This window comes from Dunckerocampus dactyliophorus, chromosome 9, assembly GCF_027744805.1.
Source record: "Dunckerocampus dactyliophorus isolate RoL2022-P2 chromosome 9, RoL_Ddac_1.1, whole genome shotgun sequence".
In the NCBI taxonomy this organism is placed as follows: domain Eukaryota; kingdom Metazoa; phylum Chordata; class Actinopteri; order Syngnathiformes; family Syngnathidae; genus Dunckerocampus; species Dunckerocampus dactyliophorus.
The window spans coordinates 26,038,342-26,065,559 of record NC_072827.1 but is presented as its reverse complement, the minus strand read 5'-3'; the positions used below and the strand labels follow the sequence as shown (position 1 = coordinate 26,065,559).

The 27,218-nt window shown below is 40.3% G+C and overlaps 1 protein-coding gene across 7 annotated transcripts in view; it reads left to right on the top strand.

Annotated features, from left to right (window-relative positions):
* LOC129187360 (plakophilin-4-like) overlaps positions 1-27,218 on the top strand; it is an 84,601-nt gene that overhangs the window by 32,449 nt on the left and 24,934 nt on the right. For 3 of the 7 annotated variants that reach the window (XM_054786498.1, XM_054786496.1, XM_054786501.1), the window contains 8 exons: positions 4,795-4,907; positions 15,314-15,348; positions 16,158-16,289; positions 16,626-16,819; positions 17,768-18,332; positions 19,854-19,880; positions 24,979-25,149; positions 26,804-27,011. In XM_054786498.1, the coding sequence (XP_054642473.1) occupies positions 4,795-4,907; positions 15,314-15,348; positions 16,158-16,289; positions 16,626-16,819; positions 17,768-18,332; positions 19,854-19,880; positions 24,979-25,149; positions 26,804-27,011 (1,445 nt within the window). The remainder of the gene's footprint in view (positions 1-4,794; positions 4,908-15,313; positions 15,349-16,157; positions 16,290-16,625; positions 16,820-17,767; positions 18,333-19,853; positions 19,881-24,978; positions 25,150-26,803; positions 27,012-27,218) is intronic. The other 4 variants (XM_054786497.1, XM_054786503.1, XM_054786500.1 and 1 more) reach the window with 4 other exon arrangements.

Below are 27,218 nucleotides of genomic sequence, written 5' to 3'. Positions count from 1 at the left end.
TTCTTCAGAATATTTATTTGTCTGTCAGATGCAAGGAATTGAAACAAAGATATTTTATTCATGAACGAAATGAGAAAATACATCTTGTTTATGTTTAGCTTTGTGACATTTTTCTTCTCTTGGCCAATTCTAGACATAAAGGGTAATGCTGCTCGTTACTATAAAAGCTGTGTTGCATTTATTGACACGAGCAATTTTCTCTCTCTGGCTCACCTTCATCAGAGTTAGCAGCTGGAGACGACTACGTTAGTGTAGTTTCTAGCTAGTCTAGTTTCTTGCTGTCGTATTATTTTGCCAAGGTGCCTTTGTGGTTCTTGTGCAGGTAGTTATCATATAATGCTGCATGGTTCTTCTCGCTCTGCTCGCTCTCATCACGCCCTGTTTTCTGTCCCTCAGTGCTGCAGAAATCCTTTAACCTCTGCTGTCATTCTGAAACGAGAGTTGATCTCTAGTCAGAATGCAGCTGCCACATTGAGGTGAGGCTGCAGGTATGTCGAGCCTCATTGCTACTGAATGAACAAACATGTCCGTTGTGGGTTCTTTTCATCGTTGGTTACAAGAACAAGCTGCATATTTATGCAAAATAAAGACAATTGCTGCTGTACGAGTATCCGTCATGAGCAAGTGGCAACACATGTTTTGGAGCCTAATAATAATGTGAGCCACTGAACACTATTTGGAAACCATTCGAATCATTTGGAATGGTGGACTTGTGGTTAGCTTGTTGACCTCACAGTCAGGAGATCCGGGTTCGTATCTTCGTTGGAACGTCCTTGCGTGAAGTTTGCATGTTCTCCTCTGTCCTCTCTACTTCCCACATTCCCAAAATACGCATGTTAGGCTAATTGGTAACACAAAGTTGTCCATAGGTGTGAATTATTGTCTGTATATGGGTGTACCCCACCTCCTGGCCAAAGTCAGCTGGGATAGGCTCCAGCATACCCGTGACCCCGGTATAGAAAATGGATGGATGGAAGGAATAAAAGCTTGGATTGGTTCTGCTTTGTTTGCTGCCATGTATGATAGCCATAATGTTCTTTTCACTGTAAGATGTCAAGAAGGCACGTGAGGCATTTCACACGGGTCCTGTGTTTTCAGCACTTGGAAAGATGAAGCGTGTGCATTGCGTGGCTTAGCCGCCGTGCTGTCATCTGTTTATTTGGGTCTGAGCTAAAGACACAAGGGGACAGGATCTGACTCAGCTCTCCACAGGAGGCAGCTCTGCCAAATAAAGGCGTTTGGAGACCCTGTTGGGAAGAGAGGTCAAGAGGTCCCACGATAGCGTATTAGACACGTGTTGGCCAAACTGCAGCCTTGATGCCGGAATTTAGGCAGTTTGAAAATGCTTTTAATTAGGGGTGTCAAATGAAGGCATTACTTGTGATTAATTCATTAATTACAGTGGTATTTAGTGTGTGTGTGTGTTTTTTTTTAATGTGTTCATCTACTTTCTTTAAATTTCTATCTTTACTGTTCCTACTGTATGTAGTTTTTAAATCAAATCTGTTTTTATCCGTTGGGCTTCTTGTGTTTTATTTGTTGGGGGGTGGAAAACAATGGTCAGTCACACCCTGAAGTGGACATTGATTGGCTGTCATTGTGTTCATCAGCCAATAAGCTCCTATTGTAGCTGGGAGGGCAAGGTGAGGAGCGGTGAGTTGTGGAGAGGAGCTGTGAAAATGGAAGCGCATGTGAGAGTTGTAGCAGTCCAACGAATTGTAAAATTACATTTCAAAAACGCTTCATTGATATGAGTGCTATGCCTTCTTTGCTTTCCGCCGAAGCAGCTCAAGTTTAGCTTACAACAACGCAAAGCACCCGGTCGCGAGTGCAGCCACAGCTAACGTGAAAATACAATAATGGAAAAAATGATTAGCCTACTTTTGTTTCTTCAGTTTATTGATCCATTTTAATGCCTGGTACGACTAAAGGTACATTTGTTTGCACAAATACAATGATGATAACAAATATAGCTCATAAGAGTTTTATTTAAGAGTTGATATCGAGCAACTTCCATGGTTTTGATAAGAACCAAACTCACCTAACTCTTATGAGCTATTTTTGTTGTCATTGTTGTATTTGTCCAAACAAAGGTACCTTTAGCTGTATCAGGCATTAAAATGAACAAGAAACTGAAGAAACAAGGGTGGTCTAATCATATTTTCCATGACTGTACATCAAAGTGAGGGTTTTTCTCTGCAATTTTTAAGGTGAGATTAAACATAGATTAATTAGTTCAGTTAATTGCAGTTCATAATTAAATTCCAATTTTTTTAAAACCTCTTAACACTATAATGTTAATGCTAGATGCCATATGTCACATGCAAAAACATAACTTTTAGGTGTATAGAACAGGAGTTAGCAACACTAGCATAGCTACGTGCGCTACATTGCTAACATTCGTCACATTTCAAGTGTTACACCATGCTGGGTTAGCCTATTTGCTGAAGAAAACAAAGTGATCAAACTTACATCTCCGATGTCTAGCTCACAGCTAGTTGGCAGAGCTTTATTTTGTGATGTGTAGCGAAGCCTGCTTTACAAAGCTGTACTCCATGAAGTGGTGGATGTACAGTACAGTATATATATGCATGTGTGGCGCAAACGAGTGAGGGAGATGATAGATTTTTCTCAAGTTTGGCGCACATAAACAGGCGCTAAGGGCACACATTCGGCTACTGTTACATCATTAAAAAGTCAATCTACCTTTAAGTAAGCACAAAATTTGTTTTAACGGTTCCCATAGTGCAGCAAGCACTATGCAGCTTCTAATTTAAACTTCCCTTTTCCCATATTTCATTAAACCAAGGTCCATCTTTGCTGCATCGCCTTGTGCTCTAACAAGCTAATTAAGAACTCATTGAATCTATATTCGTTATAGCTTTATTGAACCGTGGGGTATCAGCTTAAACAAAACCTAATGAGCTTTATACTTTTGGAAAAAAAAGACTGTCGATGAACTCAGCATGACAGAATGCGTGTATTTCTGTTTAATAGCTTAGAAGAGGCTTAGATATCTCTTGACCAAAAACAAGCAGTTTTTTAAAATGAGTACACGGTGGAAATAGGACTGATTGACGTGTAATACAATTTTGTTTATGCAATTTGCAATGAAAGCACTGGTTATGCAAAGGGGAGTAAGCCATCTTCCTAAAATACTTCCAATCTAATAAATTTCGTTCATGCCCAGTTCATGCGTGACGTGCCGAATGTGAGCCCGGTTTATAATTTCACTGATTGTATTCGTCCAGAGTTTCATACGTTGCACTTTTCTTACAGTATGTTTCTTATGCACATTAGCTTTCCAAATTGTATTGTTGCCAGAATAATTGATTTGGATTCTTATTAGTGAATTGATTAAGACTAACCCCTCTTACTTTTTGACAGCAGAACATTTTATTTTAGTTTACTATCAGTCGTGATTTTTCTTTTTGTGAGAAAATGTTCCGATTTGTTACAACTTGTATTGCATACTGCAGTTGTTTGTCGTATTTTGCACAAACAGTGTTTATTTGTGAAATGCATGCAGTGGCATCGCTGTAAAAGAAGCATAATGTGTTCATTCCATACACAAGATGTGACGGGACATTAGTTTGAGGTAAGGCCCATCTACGGTACCTACAGTATATTGGTACCATGTTGTGCTGGGCAATGTTGGCATATCAGATATTGGTAAGAAAGCCAATACCGGGCATCTCTATATAACATTTTATAGCAAAATATAGTGTTTTCAGTGTAGCATGTGCACAACATATACAGTATGCAGCATTGTGGATTGGGTTTGCCTTCTGCAGTACTGATGAGAATATCGTCATTGGAGTCATGATAGTGTATTTGCTATGCTAAACTACATACTACTCTTGCCAACTGAAAGCGTCCTGTGGCTTTGCATTGCATTTCCCCCCTGTCACCCCCCGGGAAGCTTTGATTGTGAAGCAAACACATCCTGCAGCCCAGCTCCACTTATCTACTGAGGTGATGGAGATAAGAGTGGTGGAGGGCATTGCACAGCGGTATCGGGGGTGGGGGGCATAGTTGAGAAGGTTTTCAGTAGTCTGGAGGGCACCCAAAGAAAACTGGAAAGTAAGTGTGAAAAGTAGGCGGGGCTGAACACACCCATGCGACTGAATTTCAGGTTAAAGCGTCTCACGAAAGAAAAGCTACTACATGCATAGACGAGACATGCTGTGAAACGGGACTGTGAATGTACGCAAGTGTTGAAAAGGATATGACATGAGAGGGCTAGCAAGATGAGGATCCTGTCATCTCTTCATGCGATCATGGTGAGGCCAAGAATGCTGTTTGTGGAGCGCAGGGCATCTCTCAAAGTGGTGCTTTGGATGACATCTCTAAGCAGGCCTAATTACTGTGTAACTGTGGTACATTTCTGCCTTCAAATGACGCTGAGAAGTGTATTTGGTGCTAAGTGTCACTATGCAGGGCTTAAAGCTTGAAATTAGTGCAGGAAAAAGCTTCAATGATGCTGGCTAATTAGTCAAATGCTGACTTCCACACAGCTCGCATAGCTACAGAACCACCAAGGCCATGTCATGCAGGGAAGAGGGTCTTACGTGCTGCAGAGGGGCATATAAATGACATAATTATGCTTACATAGTTTGGATATGTCGTTTTTGTGGAATAACCTTGTCCTCTGTGTTAAGTCGAACCCATTGTTGAGCATACCATGATAAAGTAATACGCTTGTCGTCAGTCTATCAATAGATTAGCTCAGATTATCATGCACGTCTGACCTTCACTCCCCTTTTCCTCTTTTTTTTGTTCTCTCGTGTGCAGGAGCTCCAGTTTGAGCGGCTAACTCGGGAGCTGGAGGTGGAGAGGCAGATTGTGGCCAATCAGCTGGAAAGATGCAGACTTGGGGCAGAGTCGCCTGGTGCCGGAAGCAGCAGGTAATCAAACGATTTTGCACACAAAAAGCAACTATTCGCCGCGTGGCATTTTTATCCTTCACAGCAGCAGGCTGTATTCCATAGTGGTACCTTATGGTATTCATATACTGGCTTATATACTGGTGGAGCAGCGCGCTTTGCTCACAACTGATTGAGCAGGCTGAATATTTTTCGATTCCCCCGGATGGTTACTGTATAACAATATACTGATGCAGTATTTATTGTCCAAAAGCAGAAGCATTGTCAGCTGCAAGGCAATGTTGCAACAGCAGCTAAAAAAATTGCCAGTGCATGTCACGTTCGCTGGTGTATTAGTGGGTTGTGAATTAGTTGTTGTTTTGGTTGTGCTGTACTCGTGCATGTCTACCAGAGGTTACCCTATGGCCGTTGTATTTTGAGGGCGTAAGGGTTCAACTGATTCCCAGTCATCCGGCCAAACTTCGCAGCTGCTGCCCAATCATGTACAAGAACTTATAGTTATTGGTAGGTATGTCCGATGATATCGAGTGACCAATTTTATTGGCATAAAAATGACGTATCGGATCATATTGGTATTGGTTTTTCTGCCAGTATTGCTCAACAGAGCAACAAAGCTTGCTAGAATTATTTTCAAATTTTGCTTTCAGATTGCAAATATGCAATTTGCAATGAATGTAAAGCGCTGTTTATGTGAGGGGGTGCGGAGTAAGGCATCTTCCTTCAGTACTTCTAATCTCATAGAGCATTTCAGGAAGAATAGGTCTGACTACACGCAGCTATGCAGTAAAATAATGACTGGACGTTTTTTTGTACTGTATTTTTGTACTGACTATTTTGTTTAGGAAAAAAGGTTTACAATAAATATGCCACTTTTACTTGTGTTGCATACTGCAGTATTTTTCTTATTTTGTACAAACAGTGTTTATTTGTGAAATGCATCCAGTAGCATCACAGTAAAAGAAGCTTAATGTGTTCATTACATAACATTAGTTTGTGGGAAGAGCTGATGCCAATATCGGTTGATATTGGTATCGGTAATGAAGTGCTGGACAATATCGGTATTGGATATAGGTAAGAAAACCAACAGAGCATCTGTAGTTATTACTGTGCGTCCTATTCAAGGAAAGCGTACCGTAAATACTCTAATATAGCCAGGGCATTTATTTACCTGAACTACAAGGAAGACGGGACGTTATTTCCCTCATGACTCAAGAAACATAACAGCAAATGTTGAACTTGAATAATGATTTGGAGCGCATGACAAAGTGGAAAGAAAACCGTAGCGCTCTTTGACCACATGGTTATTTATTGAGAAGTATATTGCACAAAACAGCAGCTACAGAACCAATATTGTAACACCAGTCAGGAGCAAACTGCTCAGCCAGCATTCAGACCGCTGATGAGTCCTTTGTAAACAACAGTAAGAAAAGTGTAACACGCATTTCACAACTGAGTAGCACAACCAACATTTTAAAGCGCATGCAGAGGTAGCCAAAAGGACACCATAATTATGCATTTTGGTTCAAAATTGATTGTATTAAGGGCCTCTAAATGTGATGTCGCTGGGAGTACATACAGGGACAGATAATTATTAGTACAATATCTTAAGATCATCAACACTAACATACTGATGATCGATAGCAACATGGATCGCATGTCTGATGTTGGTCATCATTGCCTCGTATTGTCTTTCTTGAAGATCCTTCAGTCAAAGCTGTTGTTTATTTAGTCCAGCTGAAGGGCGCAAGACATTGGTGTTTAGAGTTGAACAACAACTGTGTTTGTAAGTAAAACACTGTGAACAAGCGTTGTGTGTGTGTGTGTGTGTGTGTGTGTGTGTGTGTGTGTGTGTGAACACACATTGTTGTGCGGTGTGTTTTCACCGTGTTGTGTTGTACCGCTTTTTTTGCAAAAGTGTCCTAATAAATGCAATCACTTAAAAATAAAACAAACAAAGCAAAATGGGAGAGTTAAGAAAATATTAAGGATGTCCGATAATATCGGCCACTGATAACTATCGGCCCGATATTGGCATAAAAAGGTCATACCGGCCAACATCGGTATTGTTTTGTTCCTTCAATGAAAGCCGATGTAGAGCCTATAGCGCATTGCAAAATTGCAATATTGCAGTATCTTAAAAAACCATCACGCAGCAATGTAATAATAGGAAGATAACAACAGACAAGACACTGCCAACGTATATGCTGAATAGCCAACAACTATGTGAGCTCTAAATATGTAACTTAGCAGCCATTTACAACGACAGTACAGCAAAGCACGCTGGGAAACAGGAAGCAATGTTGTCAAAACCACATCTGCAGACGCCGCATCGAACGCTAAGCCCATACTGTACGTCAACGTCACCGCCATATTGGATGTGGCAAGACTGCGCTGTAAGTGAATACAAATAAATGTACTTACTTTCATAAAGCGCCTTTCACAGACACACACTGCTATACTTGGGAAACAGTTACGCACCAAGAACAATGTATTTGGTCTTCTCAGATGGCTAAGGTAAGAACTTAATGCAATAAAATAAGAATTATACAATAAGAACGTGAAAATTATCAATCAAAATAATAATCAGCAAATTCATGTATTTTAAACAATGACCCTTTATAAGATATTCATAAGATATGATATTTTATCTCCAATATTAATATATATATTATGTAATGACGTGTGTGCATACCCATCAGAAAGCAGGTAGTTGCTCTCTCACGCTTATTTATTATCTATTATTGAAATTGAAGCGATGTTACGTATATATTTATTCATTCTTAATCCTATTTTCTTATTTTTCTTAACTCTCCTATTTTGCATTGATTGTTTAAGTGATTACTTTTATGATGACAATGCTGGAAACGTGAATTTCTCTTGGATATAAATAAAGTATCCATCCATTCAGAGCTGCAATGGGTTCATATATGATATCCTGTGGCTTTGTGACAATAGGCTCTTATATGGTACAGTTGTACATGTTCTTGCTGCACGCTAGCCTAGATACAAACAAAAAGCACCACTAGATTGGAGTACTCCAGCATAAGAGTTTCCACTTGTCTTCTATTCATACAGGCACAGCTGTTGAAGCATCCTTTTGTCCTTGAAAACACCTATTTGTGATGCTATACACATATATTTGTATCTTTTCTCCACTTCCACAAATACACCGCACTAAGTGGTGGAAATTAGCCCCTATTCATACTGAGTCTCGATACTAACAAACCAACAGCGTCAGACTTCCTCCCATGTCACATTTATCAAGGGAGGCCAAGTGTAAATGAACAACAATGTACTTTTTTATTGCTACAAGTAGCTTGTGTTAAACGGAGGGATATCACTCAATACATACTGTTTAGGCTTATTTCTTGGTGGTTTTTATTCATCCTTGCGTAATTCACATGCTCAGATGATGTAATGACACCTGAGGTAACGTTTGTATTAAATATTCTGGAGTGTTGGGAGAAGTTTCCTGAAACCGGTCTTTTCATGTTTTACATGATGTACAGAGAAACCTTCAATGCCAAAAACAATTAGTTCCAAGACACTGACCTTTGAATTGTAAATGTCCAGGCGATGTTTTAAGTCACAGTTTTCATTCTTAAAGCTCATGCTACATTCCCAACACCCCTTGTTGAGGGTGGTCTTAGTTCTGGAGTCGTACCAGAAAAAAAAGACACAAAAAGCATAAGTAAAAGCAAAGCACGCAGACTTAATCCTTTAATGTTTGCTGAATCGATGTGACATGATGGCACTTCAAACCCTAACCTTCTCTGCAACATAAATGCCATATTTGTCTCAAAAATGTTGCTTTAATTGCATATTTTGCCACCAAAAAGCATTCCCATTCAGAGGTTACACTGTACTACCCACATCCCTTTGTGGATGTGAAGGGAGGAAGGGCAGCATTTGTTACAATGATAAACAGTCTGCAATAGTAGCGATGTTATAAAATGTACGTTTTTTGCATATTAAACACTCCTTTTCAAATGTGGTTCAATCTCTGTGCTAGAAGGGATATATTTGCTCACACCAAAGCCTAAAGACACACTAAAAATAAGTTGTAGAAAGTAGTACATTGGCATTATATCCAACTTTACAATGCCTTTGACAGATGATATAACTATAAGTTCCGTGGGCGAATTATATCAATTCACAGTACCAAAGTGAAGAAGAGAATTTCATTCAACATGTGCTCTAGCGGCACCCTGCCGTCATGCCTGGCTTATAATCAAGTGATTATCCGTTTCTGTTCACAACAGTAAACCATTTTTTGATCACGTTAAGCATTTGCACGGCTTAATTTTTGGAATGAAATGCGTTTAAATGGGAACTTTGAATCACAGCCAGTGTTTGGCTGTACGACACAAACTGCGACACTGTGACTCATCTGCAAACCATTTGCTTTTTGCAGCCTCATTTGAAACGTGGTGTAAACATTTTTTGGGATTGATTGCGTACTTTGACATAAATTGATGCAGTGAGCCCACAATGATGAGGCCCAGCCTCACCACTGCACCGTTCAATAATATTATTAAGAAGTTTAGCATCAGAATCCATATTTGGGGCGAGAACACTGTGAGAGTACAACAGGCATGAATGGTCCCAGACACTTAGCAGCGTTGCTCCCTCAGGATACTGTCTGATAACGTCAGGCTGTGAGGATACTGGCTGACACGTGAACCGTTTGAAAAGAACATCTTTGTTCCGATGTGTTTGTGAAAATAGCACTGACGCTCAAAAGTGGCTGACTTTGCTATGATCTTCACAGTCCGTGAGACAAAACATTACATACTAAGGACGAAGGCTGCATTCAGACTGCAGGGTGTGATGCCCAATTTGGATTTTTTGTTTAAATCCAATTTGTTATGTGGTGGTTCACATTACCCAAAAAAATGCTACCTGTTAATGTGAACGCAAAGCGTCCGGAAAGTGACGTACATATGCAAAAGCACAAGGTTACACTCCTTTCTGTGTGTTTACGCAAGTAAAGACTGCCACATATAACACATGATAACACATAAGTCCCTCCAGGGCCATCATTTTTGCGCATGTACTTGAATACAGGTATTTTACATAGCCTTTACCATTATTTTATTTAGGTTTTGCATGTATTAATTGCATAGTGAACCTCTATATAGAGTTATTGTGTGCAAACATTGTTGTATTTTTTTATTTATTGCTATTATTATTTATTCACTATTTATTTACAAGGTATTATTTTGAGGTGTGTTTTGTATTTTAATAGCATTTCTGTTTTTTTGTATGTTTATAATTTTTTAACCATGTCAATTGAGTGACATATTATCTTACAAATTAAAGGTAAAAACAATTCCATTCAATTTCTTTTGGAAGCGTATGTGCTGTAAATGGACGATGGAGGGGGGGCACCATATAAAATCTCACCGAGGGTGTTTTTTTAGCGGGTAGGGCTGGCTGTGATCACACTATTAGCTGGCGATGTTCCCGTGTAAATAGCTACGCTAGATTTCGTTTAGCAGCTATATGGAAAATGAGTCTTATTTTTAAAATATCATTGTTGTGTTTTTATCTGAATGTTCTGAACTGCTGTTTTGGTGCCAGTGTTGTATTTTGCAGATTAAAGAGGGCCGCATGGTGGCCTAGTGGTTCACATGTTGGCCACACAGTCAGGAGATGGGGAAGATCTGGGTTTGAATCTCTGTTTGTGCATCTCTGTGTGGAGTTTGTATGTTCTCCCTGTGCGTGCGTAGGTTTTCTATGATTACGTCAGGTTAATTGGGGACTCTCAATTGTCCATAGTTATGAGTGTGGATCACTTGTAGGAGCATCAGCATGTGTGTTGGTCTAGAATGTGCGTAAGTGCATTGAATTGCTAGAAGAGCATTATAATCACAAACACCACAATAGTGCTGTGTTCCGCCATTGTTGTCTTGTTTGTAACGTACTTGTGTATGGCTACACTGAACAAGTTCAGGCTGCGTCAACAAACGGTTACAGTGATGCCCCTAAATACCCCTACGTGCTGCATCTTTTTCCACCGGGGAGGGGGTAAAGTGTGGGAGGGGCGCAGTCGCTCTCAGCACCCCCTGTGGAGACCCACGAAAGGAACCTTGCAACGTGATTTACACACCATTTTAAAAGCGGAGATGCAGACAAATGAAATGGCCGTCGACAACTATTTGTGTGTGAATGGAGATTAGCTTTAACATTTCTGCTCCCGCTGCGAGGCTCAATAGCCCAGCAGGAGGACAGCAGAGATTAGGTCACACTCTAGGGTTCTGTTGGAGATATTGGATTTCACGACACCTCCAGACTGGACTTCCCATTGCTATACACAAGCACGCATGCAGTGGCCATCAGCGTCCCAGCCAAACTTGGAAGTCTAGCAACAAATGAAGGATTATAAATACTTTTAGTGTCTCTCCTAGTTGATTAATTTGTTAAGAAGTGTGTCTCAATACTTTTGTTGATATAGAGTCACCTAGGAACCTCCTTTCCATTACAATACTGCTGAAGCAGACGCTGACTTTGTGCTTTGTCTTGAGTTCTTTCTTGTTTTCTTCTCAATTTCTTTGTCAACGTTCTGGCATTTGCAGCTGTACTCAATAAAAAAAACAAAAATAAAACGCGTCAGTTGGGCTCTGCTCAGCATCCTGAACTCCACTGTAGAAATGTTCTGTTTGTGAAACCATCGTTTCATGATTCATTGGAAAATGTGCCCTTTGCTTTCTAATATTTTGCCTTGACCTCGGCTGCATTGTCTTTTGCTCAATCATTTTCGTTTCTTGTACATTTGTAACGTTTGATAGCAAATGCTAATTGGACGTGACACATGAACTGTGTGTGTAATGAACGCTTCGTAGCTACTTTGACTGACATTCTGCTGAGGTTATGCGCAGAACTGGTGAGGAATTATGTGTAATTATTTTTACTTCAATATTGAATTGAATTGTGAATTATTGATTGATATGGACTATTTTGATAACCTGCCAACTTTGAAACTATGAATGTGAAATACTAATCATTAATGGGATATATATATATATATATATATATATATATATATATATATATATATATATATATATATATATATAGCATAGTAATTTAGATTTTATATATACAGTATGTTGTATATTTCATAGTAAAAGGTACATCATTTGGACTTGTAACTTGTATGCTGAAAAAGTGTGTGCACCACTGATATATGTATAAAATGTACATACATACTACTTATATATTTATAAATACACAAAATATATTCTGTACATTCTCTCTGTTTTTAGTAGGAAGTAGATCTTTGGGACTTGGGCATTTTGAAAGTAGCTTGCAGGCTGGAAAAGTGGGAGCACCCCTGCCCTTACACAATCATGTTTTGGGGTCTGTAGTGGGTTTTATTGGCCACCTCGCTGTCAGCCATTTGGCATTCAGCATGTATGCTGCATTGTCATCAAGGTGTCTCAGTCTTCCTTCCATTCGCCATGGCTCAGTGGAGCACATCTCGTCCAACTAACTCCTTTTAATTGCCTGCATGTGGCCATTAACTTAACATCCAGAAAGTCATGCCGCTTAAAGCTCATTAAAGAGCCACATAGAATAGTTGCGTGCTTGATGGGAACGGCAAGCATTTTTTCCCCGCCAGACTTGCAAGTGAAGTGCTTTCATTTTGGTCGCAAAGTGTTAGTGTTTATTTTTTTCCAATAATAAAGTGCTTATTCTGTTGTCATGGTTCTCTGCAATGGCACTCATGTTTCTTGAGTACTTTTCTTTGTGTCCCTGATCGAAAATACTAGAAAATAATCATTTGATATGCTGCTGGATTACTGTACTGTACTGTAATTGTCTCACTTAGTTGTTGCTGGTGTAATGAATGAACATTTTATGCTTTTTTTTGGCGTGTGTGAGGCCACTGGAGCCATTTCACAAATAAACACTGTTTGTGTAAAACAAGACATATTTTTTTTAAACATTTTCTCAACAAAATAATCATTAAAAACAGTCAACTAAAACAACAAGTAAGACCGGTTAGTCTTAATAAATTCACAAATAAGAATCCAATAAAATAATGTTCACAACGATACATTTTGGAAAGCAGCACATTTCTATGTGGCACAAATGTCTGTATAAGAACAAAGTAAAGTGCAAAGTATGAATCTCAGTGGACTAATGCAATCGGCGAAATTGTAAACTGAGGTTATTCGGCGCTGCAGGGATGCTAGCTGCATGTGACTCCGAGTGATTCTTTCTGAAGTGTGACAGTCGTCCCTTGCTATATTGCGGTTTGATTATCACTCCCTCGATTATCACTTTTTCAGAAATTAATCTATAATTATTCAACACATATTGAAATACAAGTGATATGTAGTACTCTGGTCACCAGCTGGCACTAATGACACAAAACATTGAGCCATTACCTTACATCACATTACCTTAACACTGCATAAAGTCATGAAGTCAGCCATGGCATGGCCGATATGATAGTGAAACGCTCTCCTCCCATTCCGTGTGGAAGTGGTAAGGTTTTGGCTTCTTAATTTAGAAGAATTAAATTGGAGGCTAACTGGTTAGCTCCCTAGCTAGAGGCCGTCTCGAGTCCCTGCAACGTAAGAGTTGCGCAATGTGTAAACACTGAATAATAGAAGTGTGAAGGTGACTATAGGCGTGTTATTTCAAGTCTACAGGGCAATAATGTTACAAAATTGTATTAATTGGAAAATTATGAAGAGACAATATTCCATTTATTAACATTAAATCCTATATCGCAGAAATAAATTTATCACAGTCGGGTCTGGAACCAGTTAACCGTTACAAACGAGGGACGACTGTACAAGTGGTGTATTAAAGGAAGTCAATTTACATGATTACAATGGAAATATGCCACACTACGGACATACTGAGCTTCAAGGCTTGTTGCTGTGTGGAAAACGTTGTCATTGCTTGTACGCCAATATCATTATTGGCAGAAAACCCGATACCGATATAAACCGATATCTCATTTTTCTGCCAATGTAATTTAGAGACAAAGCTTTGTGTTATTTTAGTATCAACACCTTTTCTCTTTACGTTGTGCTTTTGGTTTTCCCATTTTTGCTGTTTTTTTTTCATTTCATTTCTGCAATGTACTGCAGGCCAATAATAAATGAATTGCGGGCTGCAAAGGGCCCCCGGGCCGCACTTTAGACACTATTGAAAACCTGCCTGAGATTTTTTTGTGCATCATAGAGGTCGGCTTGCATGTCAGGACCTCATGACTCTTTGTAACGATTGCTGCTCTGTTGGTGTCAGGATCCAATCCATCCCCAAGCCTTCCGTTGCCCAGCTTGCCTGCCCCATTATTATATTATTATTCTTGTCAGTTTTAAGAGGGCCTCTTAAAGTGCAGCTCTCACCAAAAGCACCTTTACGTCTATCGCGAGCTACCGGTCGATAGCGAAGGTAGTTTGGGTCGATCGCATAAACGTCACTTCATAGATGTCATATGACATCAGTCAGCTGTCATTAAGCTCCCCGCCTGAGTCGCTCTGCCTCCGCTGCCACAAACAATACAAAACAAACAATATATACTATATATATTGTTTGTTTATATTTAAAATTGTATATATTAATATATGTTATGTTTTATATATATAAAACATAACATATATGTATACATGTACATATATGTATGTACATATATACATGTGTGTGTGTGTGTGTACATATATATACATATATATGTACTGTATATTGTTTGTTATATGTATATGTGTATATATATGAATATATATATATATATATATACACACACACACACACACACATACTGTAGATATATATACACACACACACATATATATACACACACACACACACACACACACACACACACACACACACACATATATATATATATATATATATATATATATATATATATATATATATACACATATAGCATTAGGCATGTATATATATGTATATATATGTATATTGTTTGTTTATATTTAAAATTGTATGTATAAGTATATATTATGTTTTATATATACACATACTGTATGTTTTATAGTAAGAGATAGATCATGTTGACTTATAGCTTGCATGCTGAAAACCTGTGTGCACCCTCATATTTATCAAGACAGTAAATATATTTTGTAATATATTCAGTTTCTGTATTTATAGTAGGAGGTAGACCTTTGGGACTTTGAAAAGTAGCTCGCAGGCTGGAGAAGTGTGAGCACCCCTGGTTTAAATAAACATAGCCTGGAAGTGTAAGCGTCACATCTGTACGGAGGCCGTTCACGCTGATGACTTTGGCTTGTTACAGCCCCGAAGACAGCGATCAACATCTGTGACCCTGTCCTGAAAGCCTTGTGAAAAATGCATTTTGTAAAACAACATGTCACTTCTCACTGTCACTGGCAGTAGCGCCTGTGCTCACTTTTTAATTTCCTTTTTTCTTCTCGCAGCTCATCTGAGAAGTCCCTGTCTTGGAGAACTGCAGGTAGGTTCTAAATAAAATATTTATATTTTATTTATTTTTTATATTATATTATTATCTATATATTATTTATTATCTTTATTTTTTCTATATAAGTAATTTTGAAATGTATAGCAATGATTTGTTCCCAATGCCTTCCATGGCTTATTAATTGAATAAAATTCCTATTCTGTAATGGTCATTAATCTTGTTTCGATTTTTTATGGCTGTACTTATGTACTGGGAATATTAATACATTTGCTTACTTGAGTGTAGATAAGTAAGCACAATTGCTGCTGTGCTTTGTATCGGCTTCTCATTGTAGTGTAGATGATGAATGATTGTCAAATGTGCTAATGTACTAGTTCCAATCTATATGAGCCTCAGTCTGAATATGTGTCACAGAGCATAATGACCCGTGTTTTATCAGCAAGGCTTATTGGCCTCGTGATGCACTGGATGCGGCCCGCAGTTTGGGAAGGAAGTGTTGCTGTGGAAACGAGCCTCTAGCCACTAGAAATGTCAATGAAGTCGCACCTCATGTCGACTGAGAGAAAAGAATAACCACCTAATGAAAGCTTTTTGTTCATCGTCGTCTGCTTGTTCTCACTTTTCAACAAGCGACTTGTCAGCCATCATTTTCAGCTGTTTTCAACTGTTGCATACAATACAAGGCACAGAGCAGTAAAATACACAGCCTGAGTTGATCATAATATGAAATAAATGTTGCAGAAATCATTGCCTGTTATATTTCACTTTGAAATCCCCGTATGCTCAATATCTAATCCTTGAAGTCCAAAGTCTAGCAGATTCCTCTGGCTGTGTCTTCCCAGATGCTCCCGCCCCAGGGGACCACAAGTCACAGATGACTGACAGCTCCCAGTCTCCAAGCTACCGCATCAGGATTGAGTCAGAGCAGGTGTCTCTGTACTCCCCGGAGCAGGCCTCCCTCCATGAAAGTGAGGGTCTGTTATTGCCCTCTCTCTATCTTCTGCAGTTGGGTTTCCTCAAAGACGCTCTTTTTTTTTTTTTTGAACTTGCCTCAGGGTCTCCCTTCCTGCTACTTTGTAGCATTCAACTACTAAATTTTTCTGTTGAATTCATAGAGAAGTCTCCATCTTGACAGACACAATCATATTAGAAACCACTGCTCATCACAGCATTAAAGCATAAGTAATGTACTACAGACCTACCACCTATCCTCCTCCTGTGACTTTTGTCATTAGCAATGCTCTATAGATAAAGCTCATGTCTATTTATGAAAGCATTAACGACGTGCTTTCTGATTTTTCTTTGCTCAGGATCCACAGGGAACTCACGTAGCTCAACTTTGATGAATTCGTACTCAGACAGCGGCTACCAGGATGCTACCAGTGGCTACCACAGCAGCCAGAATGTGGTCAAATCCGAGCTGAGGATACAGCACTCCTTCCCTGGGGCGGGCACAAGCACACCAATGAGAAATACCAGGGCGGAGGGGCAGACATCAGCCCAGGTTTGTCTGAGCCTATGCTGTTATGAACCACATTCAAGCAGCACGGAATGGCTGCATGTTCACCAATTGTTCTTTCGTAACTCTCGTATGGATAGGAAGGATTACTGAAGTCTCTTAAAATAAAAAATACCACCGTTAAGTCATATAATTACAAAAACATTGTCAAAACACCCTTGTCAACATTGTGATTTTATGAGAATGTTTAACAATTTCAAGAACAGTAAAATTGTACTATACACTTACTGTATATAAAGCCTTAAAAAAACACTAATGATAATAATCATAACAGTTGTAGTGAATAATATTGCAAGAATACATTCATAGAATTCCAAATATGAAGCCAAAATATTTTGAGAATAAATGATCATGAGTACAGTCATGATTTTGCAAGAAAAACATTGTAATTTGTATGGGAATGTTTTACTATTTCAAAAACGAAGGTTTGAATTATGCGGCTTCATTCTATTGCGGTTTTTCCAAACGTATATTTATGAATAGGTCATGCTGTTTCGTGGTTCAATACAGCCTATTGTTCATTTAAAAATGCATATTTTAGCCAATTGTATGTATTTTTGCCTAAATTAAGCATTTTAAACACAAAAATGGCTAAATAAAATAAAAAATATATATATATACACCAATAAGAAGTCGCATTCCAGTTGTGAATGCAGTACTCTACATTGGTCAGTAGGTTTCAGTAATTTTTTGATGAGACAAGCACCAGACTTGATTGCTGGAATTTTATTGCAGGTTTAAATGATCTCACAATTATCTAACCGGCACAATAATAATAATAATCATACACATAATCATAACATGGGCTACTGTTGAGGCCTTAACCTCAGTGATAATGTTTGGCACCCCCAACAGAATGCTATGAAATGCTTATTTTGTTTTTTACAGTGGATAATTGCAAAGAAATGTATTGCTTGGTTGTTGGTGTTGCAGGTCCCAGCTGTGAGTGGAGCAGTGCCTGGCCGTGCGATGCGGAGAGTAAGCTCAGTGCCTTCTCGCTCTCATTCTCCAGCCCATGTCAGCAGCATCTCCCCCTCCCGCGGCTCCCTGCGTGCCTCAGCTGGCAGTGCCTATGGCTCTCCTATTGTCACAGAACCCAAACCCCTCTCCTGCATCTTCTCCACCACCTTGCCCTCCGCTCAGCGTACAAGTGCTGGTGGCAGTGGCTCACCCCTCTCCACCCAAAAAAACTCCCCTGCTGCTCTGCGACGTGTCGGTTCCACAAACTCTCGAGCGGGTAGCACTAGTCGCACGACATCGCCCTATCAGGCCTCTGTGGCGTCGTCGTCGGGCCGCATGGGCTCGCCTCTATCGCTCGTGGACAACTCTCAGGTGACGAAGCAGCCCGGTCACTCGTCTCCTGTCAGAGCAAGTATGGTCGCGGTTCCCCAGCACTACAGCTCCACTCTGCCTCGTTCCATCATCCACAACACCGACCCCTACAGGGCACAGATGTACGACGTTTACGAGAGGAGGACGCGACCAGACAGCCTCACAGGTACTTCAATGCAAACACACACACATGTATGCACTGAATGAATTGTGTATGTAAGTTGGGTATAATAGGATAAAACAGGACATGTACAGAGAGACTGTGTTTGTCCTTGCTGCCATTGGCAAAGTCGCTGTGTGAATCCCTATGTGTCATTGTCGTGTGCATAGGAGTTGAAGTCCACATGATGCAAGGACTTGCAGCAAGGTCTTCTTGAAGGAACACTTGAATGTCAAACCATATCCACTAACCTTTGTTAGCTTTGTGGAAGAGCCCATTATGGCTATTGGCCATATACGTTGTACCTTTTAAAAATAATATTCTAATGCACCTCCCCTCAGAATGTAGGGACTAGAAATCAATTTTTTCTTTCAGCTTAGCAGGTTTGGAAGATGTGTGTCTTTATTTTTCTCAAGCTGCTGCGCCACCCATGAAGTCTTCTGGCACGTCACGCTTTGAAAAACTGCTATAGTGCAAAGGAGTTGCAACATAAGGCTTAAATATCAGGACAGGTATTGAGTTTGTGACGCAGTTAGGCACACAAATTGAATGATACAGAGCATACCAGGCACTTTTTTTTTTATGGAATGCTTTCTAATGCGCTTCTGCCTTGTTTGTCTGTAAGTAATGTGCAACTATAATTATTTGAGACCTGTGTGAGAAATGTTGTATTTTAATCAGCAGTGTTGTTTAATTAGGACAATAATGATGTCTAGCTTGGGGATTATAGCTGCGGTGTCAGCCACTGATTAACTAAATACACAAGTAGGGTTTTCAGCGCGATAGCGCGGTCATAAATACTGGTAAATGCCATTTACATTTGTTTTTCCTCCGTATTTTTGATGGATGTGTCCTATACTGCGAGGCATAGTCCGTAAAATACGCATGGTGTATGTTTTTTGATAGCTTCCCGCCTCTGTGCCGTCAACCCAGAATGTGAGGAGGAAGCAGTGACTGTGGTCAGTGGTTGCCCTGGAATGGATCCAGAACCTCAGCACAAGAGTAGACTGCAAAAAAACAGATAACACCTGAGCAGGAGACCATGCATGTTTTTTAATGCCTAGACTTAATAAAATGGCTTGATAATATATTGAGTAGGAAACCACAAATACATTTATTTTACTGCATTAGTTGATCATGAAGAATCATGAATCAGAATCAGAATCATCAGATCAAATCATGAAGAATTCCATGATTTGAACAACTCAAGTTATATTTGATAAAAAAAAAAAGAATGACTTCTCCTGCTCAACCCAAATTGTGTCATCTAAAAATCACAAAATGGCATATATTTTGCAGTGAAGATGCCAGAAACCAGAAAAAAAAATCAGAATACAAATAACGTATTCCCAATGTCCTTCACAGTGACTGCACTATGTCCTCTTGATAAGAATAATGCTTTGACAGAAAACCCATTTATCGCAATATATTTCTACTACGTAAATTATGCTGAAAAATACCCTGCACAGATGTTCTAAGGTTAACTGACTATTTGCTTGACTTCATGCTGCCTGGGGATATCTTCAGATGCCTTGGCGGATGATGACGTTCAAGGTGAACTTTATATGTCCCGGTTGTTTCAGTTTATTGTCTTCTGTGTATTGTCCCTCCTGCAGTTCCTGCAAGTGTGCATGCCTGTCCTTTGCATCCCTGTGTACAGTATGCACATATTCCCAAGATCTTGAAAGCATCAGCATTTACACATGAGGGGTTGAGGAGTCATTTTAAAAAGACCTTTTTTTGGCAAAAAATACATTAAGAACACAGTTGTATTTAAGCAGTGTATTCTTAACACGTCAAGACGCACCCAAAATTGCATGCTTACCTGAGAACGTACGCAAACCGAGGAAACATTTTGGCGTAATTGTTCAACGTTAACCGAAAAACAGGCTAACCGGGGCGGACGCTAACTGAGGTTCCACTGTATTGGTATACATTGGATTGGTTTTAGCATCTTACATGTGCCCACTTTGATACATTTTGTTTGCATCCTTCAGTTTTTTGCAACGGCTCGAAGGACCAAGCAAATGTCAGGTTCAAACTCCTGTGACACTTGTAAAACACAGCAAAATGACAGAAGAGACAAGACAACAAGCGTGTCTTTTTACTCGCGAGGAGAATGGAGGAACGTACCAGAGTTACCACCGCTCTGAATACATTCTCTGAGCTCTTGCTTTTTATGTGGGTATTCCGTATCTACAAGGTTGTGCAACTCTAGGGGATGTGGTGAGCAACGCAGCTGCACAACTACTTTGTTTTTTCTGTGTGTGTGCATCTCTGTGGCAGTTATCAGTAATACACGTGTGGTATGAAGCACATTTCAGCACCGCCTCGAAGGACATCGGTTAGTATGCGACTGCATCTTTGGAGTCAGCAGACACCGTGGCGCCATGAGTCGCCACCTTCTCTGTTGCTGGGTCACCGCTGCATTCCTAAAACAGACATTCCTCCAGGGCAACACACTTTAACACTACTACGATATATGCGCGATAATTATATTGCTGGTTCATTTATGTCCAGTTCCAACACCCATGCTGGAAAAAGTTTGAACTCTGCTCAAAAGTCTGAGACAAAATGTTCCAAGATGCTGGTGGATTTCTGATTTACTCCGATTTGGAAGCAAACATTTAAAATGGAAAACATACAGAACATTTTTTACCCTTAAATATGCTTGTGCACTTCGCTGCTCTCCAAGTACACATTTGGTTGCATTTCGCAGGTTTCAGCTTAGAGTTCCATCTGACACGTAGCGTGACGTGCCCCTTTTTTCGTGCACGGCCACCAAAAAATCCTTGAGTTTAGTTGACCATTGAGACCACTGAGGCTGGTAAAACGTTATTTCCTGTCTTTATACTTACAGACTCATTGAGATGGCACAAAGCCCACCTCTGCGAACCTCTTCTCTTCTGATTTCAGAGTAACATTTGCAATAAAAATGCCTGGAAGGCATCAATTAGTTCCAGCTGCAGAAACACTCCTGAATTCTCTTTTTAATTACCGTTGTTCACTCGATACGAAGGAAGCTAACAAGCTGAATACTCGGCGAGAGTTGTCGTTTCTCACAGAGTTCACTTCACGTCACACGCTCATCGTTGACAAAGAGTTATGAAGGCAGGGGTGTCCAAAGCCCATGGCCCGTTTGATATTGGCCTGCTGCACATTGTAGGAATAAAATTATAACAAACAAAATGGTAAAAATAGTGCGAAGTCCTTCCATCCAAGTTTGAATTACTGTATTTCACAATAATCCCTAATGAAAGCTTCTGTTGCTGTTTTCTATATGTTGATTTATATGTTCATTATTATATGTTTACTATATTTGATAATCTGAATGTAAAGGTGACTATAGGGGTGTTATTTTATGTTCTAATGTTCAAAAATGTATTTAGGTGTTCATAAACAGCTTTTCCATGCTGTAACTACAAAGTATTTGGTTTATAAATAAGGAATCCTACTTTGCGGAAGTTCACTCATCACCATCGGGTCTGGAAACAATTACCCGCGATAAACGAAAGATTACTGTATTACAAACATAAAATTAAAACTGCCAAATTTTAAGAATCACTTTCCACTTTCTTTTTTACCCAATTTCCAAGTGGTTAGAATATGATGGCAGCCTTTATTTATTAACACTTTAGCTGTACTTCAATACTTTTTGTATAAAAGTTTACTAAATTCCGCTGCCAGTCCTCATTCGCTCGACTTGCACTTACGTAAGCAGGTTTCTTAGAGAATCCCGGTTACGCTGGTAATCCGGGATTACACGAACAAGCGGCGTGCTAAACTGGTTGCAGTAAATCTGCAGCACATAAACACTACCATTTTCCTCCTGCACTACTTTGTACGTGTCGTGTTGCTACAGCAGGTACTGCACCCGGCCTCCCTCCCTTGTCTCTTCCTCTTTATTCAAACACTTCCTCATGTCCACATACCTTACTGCTTCAAGTGGGTGCGAATGTTGGATGGTCTGCATTTCCGAGTGTCTGCTGGTCTCCACATCTGTTCCACCATCTGACAAACCCTGATGTAGTGCTCTGGCACCTTTGCACTACCTACCCTTCCTTGACTTTCCCTTTTAACTTCACATCCACTTTACTTTGGAGCTTTGACTCTTGCACAGTTGTGTGTCATAGCCTTACCTTGATTTTGGGGGCTGTTGGTAATTTCCTGTCACTGTCGATCCACGAGATGCTTTGGCTGACTTTCCTACTTTTCTCCTCTGCTTAACTCTGATCTTCTTCCCTTCTTCCCCTACTCTTCAACACCAGGTTGGCATAGCCAGGAAGCTCTCTATTGTTGAGGATAAAACATGATTATAAATTGTTCTTAACAACACAGCCAAACCGGGCCAGTTCTGCCATCTTGGTAGTGTGCCATTACTTCATAACACAACACTATTATTGAATCATTCCTAAATTTGTGGCTTATTTCAAGTCATTATTGCTGTTTCTGTTGTGCAAGGTGGTGGTTATCATTAATAACTGGCGGGAGAAAGGGCTGCATGAGTTATACTGGCGTGAAGACTCTAATTATAGCAGGGTTGTTTATTTACATACCTAAATCTAAAAGAGGACGGCATTTTAATTAGAAGCAGGCGAAAACTGGGGAATTTGAAACTGAGAAATTTGAAAACTCATTATAAAAACAACCTTTTTTTTACTTTTAAAAAATATTTGGATTGCATGAGAAAGTAGAAATGAAAATGTAATGGTTAACAAGTATATTGCACAACACAGCAGGAAGAACCAATGTTGTAATAGCAGCAAGGAGCAAACTGCTCAGCCAGCATTAATACCGCTCGGTTCACTGTTAACAACGTTGACTGAACTGTCACTGCCAATGTTTTTTGACCGATGCTAATAAGAATCCCCGGTGGTTATTTGCTTAGCAGCATAGAAAGTGGATGGATGGCGCCGTGCATGGCGATGATGCATGCTCGCGCATATACTCATGCCATGGGCTTTGACTTTATGAACAATTTGATTGGCTATTATTTTGATGATGCAAGGTGGCGGTTATAATGAGTAACTATCAGGGTGGAGCATTTGCTTTGGATTAGAACACATAACGGGGGAATGACACGTCCAGGTCCGGTGCTTAGTTGTGTGCCCGTGCATGAGCAAGCAAAGCAGGGAAGTGTGTAACGCTTGAGCTTGAGCTTGGATTGGAGGGCTCACACTGTCAAATAAATCAGACTAGAGTGTGCTCTACAGATGTGCTGATATGCAGTACAGAGGAAACTTCCACGTTTTTGGGAAAAGTATGCTTCCAAAGTCATGCGAAACTTCAGCAAAGGCAATTTATTTTTTATTTTTTACATTTCATAGTTGTTGTTATTTCCCAATCCATACAATGAGTATTATCTACTATGATTTCAGTGTGATGCACTTTTCTGCATTTATTTGAGGGTTTCACCAGAACGGGCGTGCAATGGGACACCGGCGCCCTTCATCAAGCACGTCGCCAAGTGTAATCTGTAAAAGCCACTCTTGAGAGGTCTGAGGGGGAGAATTAAATGACTATAACGCACCAGGAATGCGGGCCATTTATCCCCAGCAAGACAGCAGCATGTTGTTTCTCCTTGGCAAGTTGCAGACGCTTTTAAAAGTGCCTGCAAGGCTCCACTTGGTTGCAGTAAGTAGACTGTAGACGACACAAATATAAGTCTCTTCTAAAGTTGTTTGGATATTGCATCTTTGAGGAGTCTATGAGAGCACAGATGTGTGTGTATGTGTGTGTGTGTGTGTGTGTGTGTGTGTGTGTCTGGGAGAGCTTGGCCTCTCACTCACCACTCTGCCAAACGCCATATTCAAGTCTCTGACGGTCCTCAGCAGCCTCATTAACCCTCTTCGTTTTTCCGCTCGCTCTTCTCCATTTTGATTTTCTCCTGTTCAACATTTCCTCATGTCTGTCTCCACGCTGGTATGTAAAGAAGGGAAAGCAGAAGAGATTTCTTGCCAATGTGCTGCCGCAGATTGTAAAGGCTTATGTATTGTTCTTTCCACTCCATGCAAATCTACAAAATGCCTTTATCTATTGATTTGTTGTTTATAGTATAGTTAAACGTCTTCAAGTCTTCTTCAGTCCAGTGGAGCGTCCGTTCATCACCCTCACACCCCGTTTCATGCTTTCCGCATCCGCGAGGTCCGTGCGGACAAATGATGTCATTTTCGAACCCACGACCCCTCGAGCGGCCCTTTTCATGCGGCAAATTCCCGCTCCGTGCACCTCCAAATTTTTCTCTTTGACGGAGACGCGTGGAAAAAAATGTCAGCAGGCAAGCAGGAGATCCTCGCAGCTGAAGTACAGAAATACTGGCAGTTATATGAGGCAAGCTACCCTGACGCACAGTAGTTTAACCGTAAAGAAACACTTAAACAAGTTGTGCTTTAAGTCAAGTTGTTTGTTTTTTGGGTTTTTTTGCCGTGTTCAGTATGCCTTTTGTAAGCACATTCTCCTGCCTGGGTACAAGTCCCTGTGGTGGGAATGACGAGCTGCGATTGCAGAACTCCTACTCAAAGGACGAGTGGACCACCTTTTTGATTGATAATATTCCTTTATTATAATATTAGTTATAAATATTTGAGTAGACTCAGACCTCCATGACTGAACAGTTGCACTGCAAAACATGACAAGTGTCTTATATTTTCAGGGACACGGAACACATATGCCAGTCAACACAACCAGTTGGGCCAGGACTTGAGGTCCACCATTTCCCCAGAGCGTCACATTGCACCTATCTTTGAGGACCGCATGTTCCAGGCTCCGTTATACTTGAGCCCTAGCCACACTCAACAGGGGACCATCTGCAGGAGTGCCTCAGGTTTGACGCACATTTTATACATAATAATAAAGACTTACAAAATACACTAAGTTTATACAACACATTTTTAACCAACAAGTATGTTTTGTTTTTTCGTTCGGATGTTCTCTGTAGACTGTCGAATCGATGTGCTTTGTTATTGATGGACATAATGTTTCTGTCAGTCTGCGATTCCAATGTTGGCAGTCACATAAAACACAAATAGCTCGCCTCTGCGTTCTTTTTGTCATAGTAACTGTAATAGTGCTTTATACAGGACAGATTTCTATAACAAACATAAGAAACATGCCCACATATGCCACTCAGATTGAAGTTACGGAGATGTCTGCCATCTCCTGGTGTAAAGTATTAACTACACAAGGCACCATAGCAGCAAGTTCAGCAGTGTTGCGACTTTGGCACTTAAAGTGCTATATCGGCTTTCATTATGGGGAAAAAATCAGACACCAGACAATATCAGGCCGACAATATTGTTGGGCTGATATTATCAGACATCCCTAATAAATAAGTGAATAAATAAATAAGTCATAAAAATTGTTTTTTGTCATTAAAAAAAAATTGCAAGCGCAGCAGCGGCACGACACAGCGGCGGCAGTCCGCCCTCCCGTGCAGCCTACCACCACAGCTTCAAAAAATCCTAGGGGAAACGCTACAGTGGGCATAAGAAGAAAATAATAGAGCACTGCAAACATTACAAGTCAGAAACGATTAGCCGTGCCCTTTATTACCAATTATACCCACAAGAGAATTATTTTGGTGTTGGCGCAATTTTTTGGTGTTGTTCTATGCAGTTTTTTCCAAATAAGAAAATGAGAAATTAAAATAAGAATGAAAGCTAAATGAATCAGTATAAACAAAGTGTTTCTAATAATAAATGTATCATCATCCAGCATGGACTCATGGAAGCACACTGATGCGAGGTGATTGTGTTTTTGGCGCGAAAAATCACAATGTGTTGGTTTCTGGTAGGAGGGAGTGGAAGCCAAGAAATGGTCTGAACTGATAGATCTGACAGGTCCGCACATCATGTGGTTCCGTTTTGAAGGAGGGGCGGAATTTGTTTCTGCTGCTCTGTCGTAGTGAGCCATTAGATTAAAAAAAAAAAAAGGTAATTTTATCACCTGAGGGGAACAAAGAAGGATGCAAGATGCATTGTCAGAAAGAAGCACTCAGCATGCCATGTGACGCCCATGCTTTCCTAGTGGGTATCTGGCTATTTAGAGCAGGTCGCGGCTTAACATTGCCACTGTGCTGTGTTTGGCAAGATTAGCTTAAGCATACGGTGGCGGTGAGAAGGAATGGAGGAGAGGATTTTTGTGGATCCAGCAGGTTGATTTGAGTTTTTCCAATGTAGTTAGAGGTTGAAATCCCTCTGGCTGAACGTGACCTTGTAAAAACACATCGACAAGCAAACAGGCCTTTTGAAGAAGAGGAGTTTGTTTTCGTGAAACCATGGGAGTCGTGTTTTAGCCACCACATTAATCGTTTCCAGATTTGAGAATCTGCTGCGTCGGCCTGAACGGGAGTGTGTTTTCATCTGTTTGAAGAGTTGAACCTGAACTTTCTAATGCAGCCAATCTTACCCGGATCTGGCAGATTGCATGCGTGTTTTGTTTGGATTTCATTTCTGAGGGATTTGCCTGTTTGGCCTCAGGTGTGGGGAGTCTCCAGCGGACGTCCAGTCAGCGCAGTGCCATGACCTACCAAAGAAACAACTTGGCTCTTAACGCGGCAGCCACCTATGCGGATCCTTATCGCTCAGCGCAGTACCGGCCCTGCGACTCCAACTACAGTCGCCAAGCTGCTGTCGTGGACGATGCCACACGCTCGCCATCAATAGACAGCATCCAGAAGGATCCCAGGTAGGTTTCAGGCCTGCAAACGTTCTCATTTCTGAGTGTGATATAAGGCAGCGGGGTCAAAGTTGTTTTCATTGCAGGCCACATTTGCGTTGTGGTTGCCAGGTGTCCAAAAGGCTTATTTTTCATTGGCCCATGGCTCATTTAAAAAAAAAAAAAATGGGGAAAGAAATGGCAAAAAGGAATAATGTAAGGAGAAAAAGTTGATAA